At 42.8% G+C, this 15,496-nt stretch overlaps 1 protein-coding gene across 1 annotated transcript in view; it reads left to right on the plus strand.

Annotated features, from left to right (window-relative positions):
• GLIS3 (GLIS family zinc finger 3) overlaps positions 1–14,704 on the plus strand; it is a 495,075-nt gene extending 480,371 nt beyond the window's left edge. The window contains exons 10-11 of the mRNA XM_018052026.1: positions 9,152–9,334; positions 10,225–14,704. Of these exons, the coding sequence (XP_017907515.1) occupies positions 9,152–9,334; positions 10,225–10,361 (320 nt within the window). The 3' untranslated portion in view covers positions 10,362–14,704. The remainder of the gene's footprint in view (positions 1–9,151; positions 9,335–10,224) is intronic.

The raw sequence follows: 15,496 nt of genomic DNA on the forward strand, positions 1-15,496 counted from the left end.
CCTTTTCCTTCTCTTCCTTCCAGAAAGGAAAGTGATTTTTGCAGGAGAGCTGAAATGCCCTAGAAGTTTAACTTAGAACAATGCTCATCAGCCCTCATGAGGGTTGGGAGCTGGGTGACCATTAATTCGTTGAAGTATTTATACTCTGGTTCCTTCCAGGATGACTAAAGTATAAATTTGTAAGGAAAAGATAAATGTAATAAAGCTCTAATATACTTTCTATCCTGAAGACCAGGAGTCTAAGAATCATTATCTGGCTTTTATTTAAGCTCTTGGTGGATCATATGTTTTTTTTCTCTCAGAATTTAATCAGAAACATTGCTAAAACAAAGTCTGTTAAACCTGAGAGTGCAGTTTGCCCTAGAGTTGTGCTATCCAGTACAGTAGCTACAAGGCATGAATGGCCATATTAATTTTAATTAATTATAACTAAATAAAATTTACAAGTTGGTTCCTCAGTTGACTGGCCACATTTCAAATGCTCTGTAGTTATGAAGCTACTGTATTGGACAGTGAGATATAGATCATTTCCATCAACACACAATGTTCTCTTAGTGTTGCCCTAGGGAATACCCTTTCATTATCATATTTAGTCATGTGATTCCTTTTCTTCACTGACTTCCTCCACTTCCCTTCCATGCTGGGAAGAAAATCCACACCCAGCTTCACGGACTGCTTTATCATCATTAGGCAGCAAGAGTGACCAGGAACTCCCAATCTAATCTATCATCATAGAGCTGTCAGTGACCCCATGTGACAACAAGGAGGGGTTTTTAAGAATGAATTTCAATACTATGTTAGCTCATAGATAATATTAAGGGAGAAAACAGGATGCAAAGCAATATATATAATATTCCAGTTTTGTATGTATGTATCTGGTTATATCCAAATCTTGGAAATAAAGATAATTTTTATTTTCTTTGTATATATGTCTCTATATTTTCTAGTTGATACAGTTAATTCAGAATATTTTTATAATTAGAAAACAGGCCTGTTTTTAGAAGGGGAAAAAAAAAAAAAGACTTCTCAGAATTAACAAGAAGATGAATGACCTTGATCCTCAGGAGCTACAACTTCAGTAAAGTCAGTTTATCTGCAAATTCCCCCCCCTCCTCCATCCTTGGGTTAAAATAACTTCTAAAATGGGGGAGGGGTGATTTTCTAATGAAACGTGAGGACTAGCATTTATTGCCAACATAAACATACGTGTGCCTTCTTATGCTATTCTAAGTGTATATGTTCTTGTTCGAACTGTATTATCCATCCTCAAGGACACAGTATTCCCTTTTATTTCTTTGGTCTCTCTAAAAGCACCTTGACCAGTGCTGATAACATCATTCGCTGACTGACTGACTGGTTGACCTTGCCATCAGTCATGTTTTATGCCCACGAAATGTAACATCTCGCCTCATTTTGCTCCGGGTCCTCCAGGTAGTATTCCTTCCAAACTTAATACATGAAATTCAGCAGCTGAAATACAGGAGCCGTTCACCAGAAAATGAGTTAGGCTTTCTCTGAGTTGTGTGTGTGGCAAGATCCTAATGGAATTTTTAAAAATTTTGTTAGTTTTATGGAAATAGCAGTGGGAAGAGGCTATGTTAAAGCTCTTTGATTTGAGTGACCACACTCAACCACACCAGTGTGTTTGGCAACTTTAGTTACTGGCTTCTTGAAGGGAGGGATTTCATAGAGAGGATTTTCTTTCTGTGAGTTGGCTGTGAGAGTGATAAAACATGCTTGTGGGGCCATTCTGGTTTTGACTGTTTCTCGTGTCAGCCAAGACACCCACAGACAGGAATTGTAGTTCACTCTGCCCTCTCACTCAGATCCAGACTGGCTGGGGAAACATAGAGGTGGAGCCCAGAATGTTGGATTTGAAAAAGCGAAAGTGAAAGTGTTAGTTGCTCAGTCATGTCCAGCTCTTTGTGACTCCAGTCCTGGAAGGACTGTAGCCTTCCAGGCTCCTCTGTCCATGGAATTCTTCAGGCAGATTCTTTACTGTTTGAGCCACCAGGGAAGGCCAATGTTGGGTTTACTATTAATAATTAACTTTACTGGGTATATTTCACTGTATCACAAATTTTCATAGTCCAGCACATCGCAACACTCATGTAGATTGAAGTCATGCTGTCTTTGAAGCAGGGAGAAGACAGGGAAGAAAGAATGAATTGGTTTTCACAAAAGGGCAGTGAAAGTCTCTATCAATGTCCCTGACATACCTGAATGATTAATGTCCCTATTTGGGGAGTTGTGGGAGTTTAGTGAAAAATGTCTTCTCTTCCTGGAAGGTTAATATTACACTGAGGAATGCTATCAAGGTGTTTATGGGTTACAGATTTGAATAGAGCCAGCATAGGGATATAAATGGCAAATATGGCCTATTTTGTTCAGTGAGTAGCATTACATTCTAATAAACTGACTGTGATGGTTCATGGTAATTTTTCCTCCTAATGGGGAGCCGTTACTATATGTGCCTGGCCATGGGGTACCCACTGTGAGGATCAATTCAAGGACCTCCCAAACTATGAAACAGTACATCCCAGGTCTTTCAGCCCACTCAAGCTTGTTGCTCTTTTGAGCTTGCACTGGGGAGAGTGAAGAAATCAGAATGCGTATTGATTAGTACAAGATCTAGGAACCAACACGGGAAAGAGGTATGTAGCACAGGTCCCAAGGGCCAAAAATGTTCCAGAGGATTCCACCTGAGAACTGGAAGTGAGAGACTTACCCACTGTCTTTCTGTTCTTATATTTGGTTATTGTTGAAGGATTACTTGTTGCCTTTTGGAAATTTTATTTTCTCTTAATAAAAATTTTGAGAGCTACATTATTGTGACATAATTTTACTTTTTTCTTATTTAGCGAACATATATAAATTATATTGTTAAATGTATTAATATTAATTTTATAATTAGTTCTCAGATTGGAGAAGGCAATGGCACTCCACTCCAGTACTCTTGCCTGGAAAATCCCACGAACAGAAAAGCCTGGTAGGCTGCAGTCCATGGGGTCGCAAAGAGTCGGACATGACTGACTTCACTTTGACTTTTCACTTTCATGCATGCATTGGGGAAGGAAATGGCAACCCACTCCAGTATTCTTGCCTAGAGAATCTTAGGGATGGGGGAGCCTGGTGGGCTGCCATCTATGGGGTCGCACAGAGTCGGACACGACTGAAGCGACTTAGCAGCAGCAGCAGTTCGCAGATTATATTGTATAAAAGGCAAATATTAATTTAATCTTCATTATAATAACTCAGTGAGATATCAGTTCAGTTCAGTTCAGTCGCTCAGTCGTGTCCGACTCTTTGCGACCCCATGAATCGCAGCACGCCAGGCCTCCCTGTCCATCACCAACTCCTGGAGTTCACTCAAACTCACATCCATCAAGTCAGTGATGCCATCCAGCCATCTCATCCTCTGTTGCCCCCTTCTCCTCCTGCCCCCAATCCCTCCCAACATCAGAGTCTTTTCCAATGAGTCAACTCCTCGCATAAGGTGGCCAAAGTCCTAGAGTTTCAGCTTCAGCGTCATTCCCTCCAAAGAAGTCCCAGGGCTGATCTCCTTCAGAATGGACTGGTTGGATCTCCTCGCAGTCCAAGGACTCTCAAGAGTTTTCTCCAACACCACAGTTCAAAAGCATCAATTCTTTGGCACTTGGCTTTCTTCACAGTCCAACTCTCACATCCATACATGACCACTGGAAAAACCATAACCTTGACTAGACAGATCTTTGTTAGCAAAATAATGTCTCAGCTTTTGAATATGCTATTTAGGTTGGTCATAACTTTTCTTCCAAGGAGTAAGCGTCTTTTAATTTCATGGCTGCAATCACCATCTGCAGTGATTTTGGATCCCCCCAAAATAAAGTCTGACACTGTTTCTACTGTTTCCCCATCTATTTCCCATGAAGTGATGGGACCGGATGCCATGATCTTCGTTTTCTGAATGGTGAGCTTTAAGCCAACTTTTTCACTCTCCTCTTTCCCTTTCATCAAGAGGCTTTTTAGTTCCTCTTCACTTTCTGCCATAAGGGTGGTGTCATCTGCATATCTGAGGTTATTGATCTTTCTCCCGGCAATCTTGATTCCAGTTTGTGCTTCTTCCAGCCCAGCTTTTCTCATGATGTACTCTGCATATAAGTTAAATAAGCAGGGTGACAATATACAGCCTTGACGTACTCCTTTTCCTATTTGGAACCAGTCTGTTGTTCCATGTCCGGTTCTAACTGTTGCTTCCTGACCTGCATATAGGTTTCTCAAGAGGTAGATCAGGTGGTCTGGTTTTCCCATCTCTTTCAGAATTTTCCACAGCTTACTGTGATCCACACAGTCAAAGGCTTTGGCATACTCAATAAAGCAGAAATAGATGTTTTTCTGAAACTCTCTAGCTTTTTCCATGATCCAGTGGATGTTGGCAATTTGATCTCTGGTTCCTCTGCCTTTTCCAAACCCAGCTTGAACATCTGGAAGTTTACAGTTCACGTACTGCTGAAGCCTGGCTTGGAGAATTTTGAGCATTACTTTACTAGCGTGTGAGATGAGTGCGATTGTGTGGTAGTTTGAGCATTCTTTGGCATTGCCTTTCTTTGGGATTGGAATGAAAACTGACCTTTTTCAGTCCTGTGGCCACTGCTGAGTTTTCCAAATGTGCTGGCATATTGAGTGCAGCCCTTTCACAGCATCATCTTTCAGGATTTGAAATAGCTCAACTGGAATTTCATCACCTCCACTAGCTTTGTTCTTAGTGATGCTTTCTAAGGCCCATTTGACTTCACATTCCAGAATGTCTGGCTCTAAGTGAGTGATCACATCATCGTGGTTATCTTGGTCGTGAAGATCTTTTTTGTACAGTTCTTCTGTGTATTCTTGCCACCTCTTCTTAATATCTTCTGCTTCTGTTAGGTCCAGACCATTTCTGTCCTTTATCGAGTCCATCTTTGCATGAAATGTTCCCTTGGTGTCTCTAATTTTCTTGAAGAGATCTCTAGTCTTTCCCATTCTGTTGTTTTCCTCTATTTCTTTGCATTGATTGCTAAGGAAGGCTTTCTTATCTCTTCTTGCTGTTCTTTGGAACTCTGCATTCAGATGCTTATATCTTTCCTTTTCTCCTTTGCTTTTCGCTTCTCTTCTTTTCGCAGCTATTTGTAAGGCCTCCCCAGACAGCCATTTTGCTTTTTTGCATTTCTTTTCCATGGGGATGATCTTGATCCCTGTCTCCTGTACAATGTCACGAACCTCCGTCCATAGTTCATCAGGCACTCTATCTATCAGATCTAGTCCCTTAAATCTATTTCTCACTTCCACTGCATAATCATAAGGGATTTGATTTAGGTCATACCTGAATGGTCTAGTGGTTTTCCCTACGTTCTGCAATTTCAGTCTGAATTTGGCAATAAGGAGTTCATGATCTGAGCCACAGTCAGCTCCTGGTCTTGTTTTTGTTGACTATACAGAGCTTCTCCATCTTTGGCTGCAAAGAATATAATCAATCTGATTTCTGTGTTGACCATCTGGTGATGTCCACATGTAGAGTCTTCACTTGTGTTGTTGGAAGAGGGTATTTGCTATGACCAGTGCATTTTCTTGGCAAAACTCTATCAGTCTTTGCCCTGGTTCATTCTGTATCCCAAGCCAAATTTTCCTGTTACTCCACGTGTTTCTTGACTTCCTACTTTTGCATTCCAGTCCCCTGTAATTAAAAGGACATCATTTTGGGGTGTTAGTTCTAAAAGGTCTTGTAGGTCTTCATAGAACCATTCCACTTCAACTTCTTCAGCATTACTGGTTGGGGCATAGACTTGGATTACTGTGATATTGAATGGTTTGCCTTGGAAACAGAGATCATTCTGTCATTTTTGAGATTGCATCCAAGTACTGCATTTTGGACTCTTTTGTTGACCATGATGGCTACTCCGTTTCTTCTGTGGGATTCCTGCCCGCAGTAGTAGATATAATGGTCATCAGAGTTAAATTCACTCATTTCAGTCCATTTTAGTTCGCTGATTTCTAGAATGTCGATGTTCACTCTTGCCATCTCCTGTTTGACCACTTCCAATTTGCCTTGATTCATGGACCTGACATTCCAGGTTCCTATGCAATATTTCCCGTTACAGCATTGGACCTTGCTTCTATCACCAGTCACATCCACAGCTGGGTATTGTTTTTGCTTTGGCTCCATCCCTTCATTCTTTCTGGAGTTATTTCTCCACTGATCTCCGGTAGCATATTGGGCACCTACTGAGCTGGGGAGTTCCTCTTTCAGTATCCTATCATTTTGCCTTTTCATACTGTTCATGGGGTTCTCAAGGCAAGAATACTGAAATGGTTTGCCATTCCCTTCTCCAGTGGACCACATTGTGTCAGACCTCTCCACCATGCCCCCCCATCTTGGGTGGCCCCACAGGGCATGGCTTAGTTTCATTGAGTTAGACAATGAGATATAGGTACTAGTTTTAATCCCATTTTACAGTTTAGAAAGCAGAAACACCGAGAGGCTCAATAATTTACCAAGACTACACAATTGATAAGGAGTCAAACTAGGATTTGAACCCAGGAAATCTGACTAGCTTCAGACTATTTATTCATCACCACTTTCTTTGGCTTTATATTTTTCTGAATTTAAAATTTAAAATTCAGAAAAATAAAAAGCCAAAGAAAGTCCCCCAAAGACAACTAGAGAAATGTGGCCTTGCAATCTGCCTATATACATTTGTTGTTGTTGTTCAGTCCCTCAGTCATATCCAACTCTTTGTGACCCCATGGGCTACAGCAGGCCAGCCTCCCCTTTCCTTCACTATCTCCCAGAGTTTGCTCAAACTCATGTCCGTTGAGTTGACGATGCCATCCAAACATCTCTGTCGCCCCCTTCTCCTCCTGCTGTCACTCTTTCCCAGCATCAGGGTCTTTTCCAATGGGTCTGCTCTTCACCTCAGGTGGCCAAAGTATTGGAGCTTCAGTTTCATTATCAGTCCTTCCAATGAATTTTCAGGGTTGATTTCCTGTAGGATTGATTGGTTTGATCTCCTTGCAGTCCAAGGGACTCTCAAGAGTCTTCTCCAACACCACAGTTCAAAAGCATCAATTCGGAGCTCAGCTTTTTTTATAGTCCAACTCTCACATCCATACATGACTACTGGAAAAAACCATAACTTTGACTATATGGACCTTTCTTGGCCGAGTAATGTCTCTGCTTTTTAATATGCTGTCTAGCTTTGTCATAACTTTTCTTCCACGGAGCAAGCATCTTTTAAGTTCACCATTTGCAATGAATTTGGAGCCCAAGAAAAATAAAATCTGTCACTGTTTCTACTTTTCCCCCACCTATTTGCCATGAAGTGATGGGACCAGATCTTAGTTTTCTGAATGTTGAGTTTTTTAAGCCAGCTTTTTCATTCTCCCCTTTCACTTTTATCCAGGGGCTCTTTAGTTCCTCTTTGCTTTCTGCTGTTAGGGTAGTATTATCACCTGCATATCTGAGGTTATTGATATTTCTCCTGGTAATCTAGATTCCAACTTGTGCTTCATCCATCCTGGCATTACTCTGCATATAAGTTAGATAAGTAGGGAGACAATACACAACCTTGAGGTAGTACTTTCCTAATTTTGAACCAGTACATTGTTCCTTGTCTGATTCTAACTGGTGCTTCTTGATCTACATACAGGTTTCTCAGGAGACAGGTGAGGTGGTCTAATATTCCCATTTCTTTAAGAATTTTCCACACTATTTTGTGATCCATACAGTCTAAGTCTTTAACGTAGTCAATGAAGGAGAAGTAGATTTTTTTTTTTTGGAATTCCCTGCTTCCTCTATGATCCAACGGATGTTGGCAATTCGATCTCTGGTTCTTCTGCCTTTTCTAAATCCACTTGTTTATCTGAAATTTCTCATGAACAGTACCAAAAAAAAAAAAAACTCCGTGTAAATATTGTTTTCGTGGCTATTTAACATTCCCGTTAGGTAAATATACCAGTCTTTTCTCCACCACTCTCTCATGATTGGCTAGTTTGACTCCTCCGTTTTCTGTTATGACAGCGAGCACTGTGATAACTGTGTCTGTGCAAGACTTCTATTTTTCAAAATATACTTTTAGGATACATCCTTGAAAGTGAAATTCCCCTGTCCAAGAGGACGCTTTTGGGTTCCAGAGCCAAGTTGTCAAGTGATTTTCAGAAGCCTATACTCCTTTTCAGGGTCTGCACACTACACACAGGTGCCTTGGCCACCAGTCTCAGTCCAGCACCAAGAATGAGCCTCAGAAATCTTTGCTAATGTAATAGGTAGAAGATGGTATTATATCATTGTCTTGATTTTTATTTCTTTACTGACTAAAGAATTGTCAGTTTGACCATGTATCTGTATTAGTTGCTCAGCCATGTCTGACTCTTTGTGACTCCATGGACTGTAACCTACCAGGCTCTTCTGTCCATAGAATTCTCCAGGCAAGAATATTGGAGTGGGTAGCCATTCCCTTCTCCAGGGGATCTTCCCAAGCCAGGGATCGAACCTGGGTCTCCTGCATTTCAGGCCGAGTCTTTACCATCTGATCATATTAGTTGATAAATTATATGAGTATGTGAGTGGTCTGTTTAGGTCCTTTGCCCATCTGTCTGCTGAGTCCATGCAGAGGCCTTAGGGCATCAAAGAGAGAAAAGCCAGTAGTTTTTCTTTCTTTTTTCTCCTGCCTTGACATGGAATATTCTTGTTTTTCCCTAGTCTTTACTGCTAACATGGATCTTCCCTGGTGGCTGAGCAGTAAAGAACCTACACGCCAGTGCAGGAGACACAGGAGACGTGGGTTTGATCTCTGGGCCAGGAAGATCCCCTGGAGGAGGGCATGCCAACCCACTCCAGTATTCTTGCCAGGAAAATCCCCATGGACAGAGGATCCTAGTGGGCCATAGTCCATCGGGTCACAAAGAGTCAGACAGGACTGAAGCAACTGAGCACGTGTGTGTGCACACATACACATACACACACACACACACACACACTGCTAACATGAATTTAATCTTTCTCCCAAACCTTATAGGGAATTTTCTCTTGGTTCTATAAAAAGTATACTACTTATTAGTTATAAAGAATATTATTTTGTTTTCTACAGTGGATATGGCCTGTTCATAAATCTATCCCTACTTTTGTCTTGAATTTCAGGATTTTATGGGCAACTACAGACATTCTGCCCCCCGAATTACCCTGACTCTCAAAGAACCATGCCACCTAGCAGTTCCTGCAGTGTGATGCCTTCCTTCGAGGACTGTCTGGTCCCCACATCCATGGGACAGGCTGGCTTTGATGTTTTCCACAGAGCCTTCTCAACTCACTCGGGCATTACAGGTATGTTGGTATCTGTGACTTAGATACTCGGGCAGACTAGCAGGTGAGATCAGGTGAGTTTCTCATGACCAGCCTGGATTAGACTTGACTTAGCACACAACTGCATCAAATCCTGTTTAGTCCACCTGAGAAATGTCTTCCTCTTCATCCCCACCCCAGCTTCCTGCAACCCCACTTCCACCGCCCTCACTCAGGTGCCATCATGTTTCTCCCAGACTTAAGCAACAGCCTTCCAACAAGTTTCCTTGAGTCAACTCCTTAACTTTCCCATTCTGCTATCTGTGCTACCTGTAACCATTGCCTTCCAAACATAAAGGAAAAAATAAGATGCTTTCCTATTCAGATACATTCAGTAGCTTCTAGTTGCCCTAGAGAATAAAGTTGACTGTCTGCAGCAAGGCATTCATAGTCCCCAGGAGTTGAGCCTGATCAAACTCCCTGGACCTACCCTCCTATCTCATGTTTCTTCCTTATCTGTCTCCCTACCTGCTCTGCACCTGAGCTTTGCCAACACACTTGGCCCCACATACCCCACTCTCTGTCTTTGCTCCCTGTTTCCTCCTCCTAGAATGTTCTTTCTTTACCTCCCCATCTATGATAATCCCATCCATTCTTAAATGACTCAACTTTTATATCACCTCCTCTTTGAGGCCGTCCTCACTCTTCCCTATAAAATTTTACTTTTATTGCTACTCAGCCCATCTTTTGTGCAAATCCTATTTTAGCCATTTGCCTGCACATTCAGCCACTTCTCCACCTAAGGAGCCTGAGGATGGGACCCGCTGAAAGGCCTTGCCCAGCACTGTTGCCTCCCCAGTCCACATTTGCTCCCTGCATGCCTAGCAAGTATGATGAAGCATCAGTTGATTTGTGCACTCTTTCTTTTCCAGTGTATGATTTGCCTTCGGGTTCCTCCAGCCTCTTTGGGGAGACTCTTCGCAGTGGACCTGAAGATGCCGCATTCTTACAGATCAGTGCCGTGGACCGCTGTCCTAGCCAGCTCTCCTCTGTCTATACTGAAGGCTAAAATCTCCCCCAGCCTCCACGGCTGCTGGCGTCCAGAATCTTTTTGTTCCTTGCCACCTTTTGTTCTTATACTTTCGCAGACCCTAAGAAAAAGGATGTCAAGCAAATCAACTCAATATGCCACATCACATATGTGTCTTTGGAGAGCAGGGCTGGATGGTCAGAGCTGGGTTTTGTAGGTGTGTTTGCAGCTGATCCTTTTTCCCTCTGGATTTGCCAGTGACCAGCAGGACTGTCTTTTCAAAGGGAATTCGGAGTCTCACTACTGAATATCTGTTACTTCCCAATTGTCAACCTTCAAGGGACACCAGTGAGATGATGTGCATGTGTAAATTTAATTTGGAGATCACCCTTGCTGAAAACTCCAAATAAGGATGGACAACCCAGATTGCCAGCACAGTGAATCGCCTCACCCATGAGCCAGGCGCAACAAGGGAAATCCACATCCAAGCCCAGCATGGGCTTGGCTCTTGGAGGAGCCCCAGTTTCCCAGCACCAGCCTGGCATCCAGGGAGCTGGCTGCCTCTCTCCTCCTGGGTACTTCCATGCTAACCAATTGCTTTTCAGTGTTTTTCCAAAAGCAAAATGAGAAGGTTCTGTCAAGTAGAGCCCCCTGAAAAGCTTGACAACTTGTTTTGTATTCCTGCAACCTACCCTAGTCCTTTGATTTTAAAGCCTTGTTATTTACATGTACTTTTAAAGGAAAAAAATATTTAGAGGTCTGTTCTTTGGATGGAAATAATTATTTTAATCACCCCAGCTACATACATCTGGCCTCTGCTGTGGCTTGGCTTGGCCCCTCCTAGTAGCTCCTGTGTGCACCAGGAATGTTCTGCAAAGGCTACCTGAGGGACATGGGGTTGGCCACCCCCTTCCCAGTGCTACCACAGAGACCCTCGTGTATTGACTGTTCAGTGACTCCACCTTGAGGACTTTATTCAAAGGAAAATTTCTCTTGACTGGTTCACCCATGGCCTCCGCTCTGGTGCTCTGCCCAGAGCCTGCTAAAAGCTGTGATAGCAGGGACACATGGAGGTGTGGTCCTGGGTTCTCTCAGAAAACCAACCTGGAGGAGCCCAATGTCCAGCTCCTTTGCACAGCCTCTGCTCCCTCTGTTAGAGTCTCCCCTCACCACTCTCTCTGTTGCTCCCTTGCCCTTCTCCTCCCTCTTCATTGCTCTCTCTCTTTTTTTTTTTTTTGACTGTAGTTCAGACATACCCACCACCTGCCATTGCCTGCCCACCAGCTCTGAGCAGGGTCTGGCCTAGGGCAGGTAGAGGAGACAGTTCTGGAAAGGTGGCCAAAAAGAAGCAACCGCTTTGTCTGAAACTCTGTTTGGAGTGCCTAGAATTTTCACAGAGCTCTTGGCCATTTGATCTCAAACCTGGATAGGAAGTCATTTTCTGTGACACCTTTTCGTTGCTGTTGTTTTGTCGCTAAGTCGCGCCCGACTCCTTGTGGCCCCGTGGACTATAGCTCTCCAGGCTCCACTGTCTTCTGTGACACCTTTACCAAGCAATTAAAAAGGTCCCAAGTCCAATGACATAGGCTATAAAAATTGCCAAATCCCCCGAAACCTGGTAAATTCTGACATCCCAGTACTATCACATCTCATGATTTCTTTTCTCTTTCTTTAAAAATGTTCTCTGAAGAAAAATGAAACAATGCTATTTGTCAAACTGGGATAATTACAATCTCCAACAAGACGATTAAACAGCTTGGTGTCAGACTTAGGATCTGGTGACAGTTTGTATCCTGACAGACGTGTCCTTCCAGGCTGCTGCACAGCCGGTAGTGTTCTGCCTGATTCAGGACTTCATTCTCACATGCGGTATCATCAGGCTAATAAAGAACCAAGTGCAGGGTCCGTTTCTACAGTGCTCTCAGTCAATCTCATTTCTCTGGCTAGTGGGCTCTGATCTGAGAAGAGCCATCATGCAGACATCTGTGTCTGCGAAAGAGACAAATTATTCACTTTACAAAAATCTGCTCTGCTTTACGAAAGGACGCACGTCAGACTTTTCTTTCCAAGTGAGCTCTCAGACGCACACAGAGTCCCACCCTTCTGGCAGACTTTGTGGATTGTGTCACCTGGGCCTAAACAGGGACCGTGTCCTTTGCCACACACTGCAGAGAAGGGGAAGCTCTGGTATCTTAGACAATCTATTCATTCTAAATCCCCGGAGCCTCTACAGGGAACTCAAAACACATTTCATTCATGTGATGAGGAAAAAGATGGAAAGGTAAGGCAGTTGCTGCAGCTGGTGTTGTCAGCCCACTTGTGGCTTCTGGCTGTAATCTGCCGTGGAAACAGGGAAGGAGGATAAAGCCAGAAGAACCCCAGATGCTCTGGCTGGAGGAGGCGCTCCTGAGCGTCTGTAGTCTCCCCGTTGGCCTCACTGAGGCCCAAGGCAACCCAAGGGTGCCAGGTGGCAGCTGCACCTGCAGGGCCTCCTTCCCTGGCAGGAATTAGCAGAAGCAGGCCCAGGACCACCTGCAAGGCCAAGTGCCCCTCCTATTCCCTCCCCATCTCGTGTTTCTCCTTGGCTACAGGTTTGAGCTCAGGACCCCAGGACATGCCACTTCCAGTTTCCTTCTGGGTGACAGGTTCTGGCCTTAGATTCCAGGATCTCACCTGACCTTAAAATTTGTTCCTTGCTTGCTTTCACATTGCACAAGATTTATATATGTTTTCATCATTATGTTTGTAACAGTAAAAGTGGAAACTTCAAAAGATCATTCCCTTCCATTTTCTGGTCTTTTTACTCTTGACATATAACCATTTTCATAAACATCTGAACAGAAATTGTCATTCCCCTTTAAAAAAAAAAAGAAGCTGATGTTCGGGGAAAATACACACAGCCCAAAGCCAATTATCCTATTACATTAAAAAAAAAAAAATCAGCATGCCTAGAGATATTTTACTTGCTGCATTGTCTTAATTCCCTAAAGGGACTGCATCAAAATGTAAGTTGTAATTTAGCCTCTGATATTAGTGTTAAATATTAAATATTCTATTCCTGTGTAAGATGTCTCCCATTACCCATGTCACCCCCCAAATTATTTAGGTGATCCTAAAATGGACAAAAGGTCATCAGTCAATCACAGCAAAGTTTCCACTGATGAACCAGAGCTTTGGTGTTACTCTGTTGTTTTTAAATTAGCAGCTGTCAAGCACATTAGCATACTAGAACAGAGGTAAGTGTTCAACCCCATCTTCAAGAACCTTGCTTCCCAGTTGCCTTGAATTTGGGGAATAGTGATTATAAATGTCCAATTTAAGTATTTGGTATTTTATTTGACTGTTTTGACCACGTCATTTTAAAGCAGTGTTTTTAACAGCACTTTTTGTTGGTGGTATGGAATTTCTGCGGTTACAATTTTTTTCTTTGCAATGAGTAAAGCAAAAAAACAAAAAACAAAAAACCACTCATTGGAGAGATGGCAAGTGTAAAAAAGAGGAGATTTATTTTGTACAGACAGCAGAGCATCCTGTGTAATGTTGCTGACATAAAGCACTTTGGGGGGAAAAAGTGGAAATCTGTTTTCCATAAATCACACAGACTCTTGTACATAGTTATATACACTCACGTAGAGAAATGAACTGCATATATCATACTGGATATGGGGCTGATTTTACTCTAGGGGCACATCTGGTGCTTATTGTCATAAATCTTTTAAAGAATTAGGTACACTTTTTTCTATTAATATGTATAGTTTTGTGATTTGTCACAGTTATGTTTCATATAATCGTAAGTTATTTTGTCTCGTTTCATGAAGTCCTTTTTTTATGTCAAAAGTAAAATGAAGGGATTGTGCACTTGGAACATAATAAAACTGGAAATAGAGGATGCACCCACCTGCCTGAAATCCTCCTTCAGCATGTTGTTTTAAAACACAATGGCAGCAACCATTTTTTGTTTGTTTGTTTTATTTTGTTTAGTTTTTACCATCCGCTTCCCTCATATTGGGTCGGTAATTATAATTAAAAGCAGATGGGGATGGGGGAGGGAGTGTCCAAGGCCAGCTTTAAAATGCCGCATCGCTTTGGGCCAGAGCTGCAGCCTGGATTTAATTATAGATATGAGGACGAAATGGCAGTAAAAATGAATGTGTCTCTGAATCCTTTACATGTTGGGAGTGTCCATAAATAAAACATGAAGTTTTATTTCATCAGATTTAATTAAAGCTTTTATACATGTTTTATTGGTTATTCTATTAATCTGCTTCAAAAACTGGATAAATGTGTGCTGGTGTTTCGGGTTTGTTTGTCTTTTCAATATAGTGCTACGTCGTGACTCAGAAATGCCTCTAGTGCGTGGTCGTCCAGGTGATGGCTGTTGGAGTGGGCCCTTTCTTCTCAGTTGTCCTAAAACCCTGCCAAGAAAGACACAAGTATCAGCTTCCTAGTCTGTAAGTCCTCTGATTTCCTGAAGGAGAAAGGGGAAGTTGTCGTTTCCCCTGATTCCTTGTCCTGTCTGATCTGCAGCCTTGGGGGGCGCTGCCTGTCCCTCTGGCTGTGATGAGCTTCTCTCCCTACTTCCCATCCACAGGAGACGGGACAGGGGGCAGGAGTGGTCAGGAGGCTCGCACATCTGACTGACCGGTGAGCCAAGCACGGGACTCTAAAAGACATCACATTATCTCAAGGATCATTCTTAGAAAATTGATAGTTTTCTCACAGAAATTTTAAGACTTGAAAATTCTCTTAATGGGAGATACAAAGCCAAAGGGGTGATGGCTCCCAGGCACCTGGCTCTTCAAGGTGCTGGGGGAACAGGCAGCAAACTCATGTGGTTCAGGGTTTGGAGGTGGAAATAGTGCTGACTGACAAGACACAGAGAGTGTCTGCTCCCTGAAGGGAGGCAGCTGGTGAGGTGATTTGGTCCAATCTTTTAGGAGGACAGCGTGGCATTAACTGGTAAAGTTAAAGATACACATACCCTGCACTCCAGCTATTCCATTCCTCTCTCGGGAGTCAACAGTGGTTCAGATACAGGATGTTGAATGCCATCCTCAATAGCCAAAAACTGGAAATGACGCAACTGTCCACCAAGAGTGGAAAGAAGAAGCGCCCTGTGCTCAAGGAATGAAGTGACGCGCAGTGCACGCTGCACTGTGGCCACCCGCAGCCAT

This window comes from Capra hircus, chromosome 8 (genome assembly GCF_001704415.2).
Source record: "Capra hircus breed San Clemente chromosome 8, ASM170441v1, whole genome shotgun sequence".
In the NCBI taxonomy this organism is placed as follows: Eukaryota; Metazoa; Chordata; class Mammalia; order Artiodactyla; family Bovidae; genus Capra; species Capra hircus.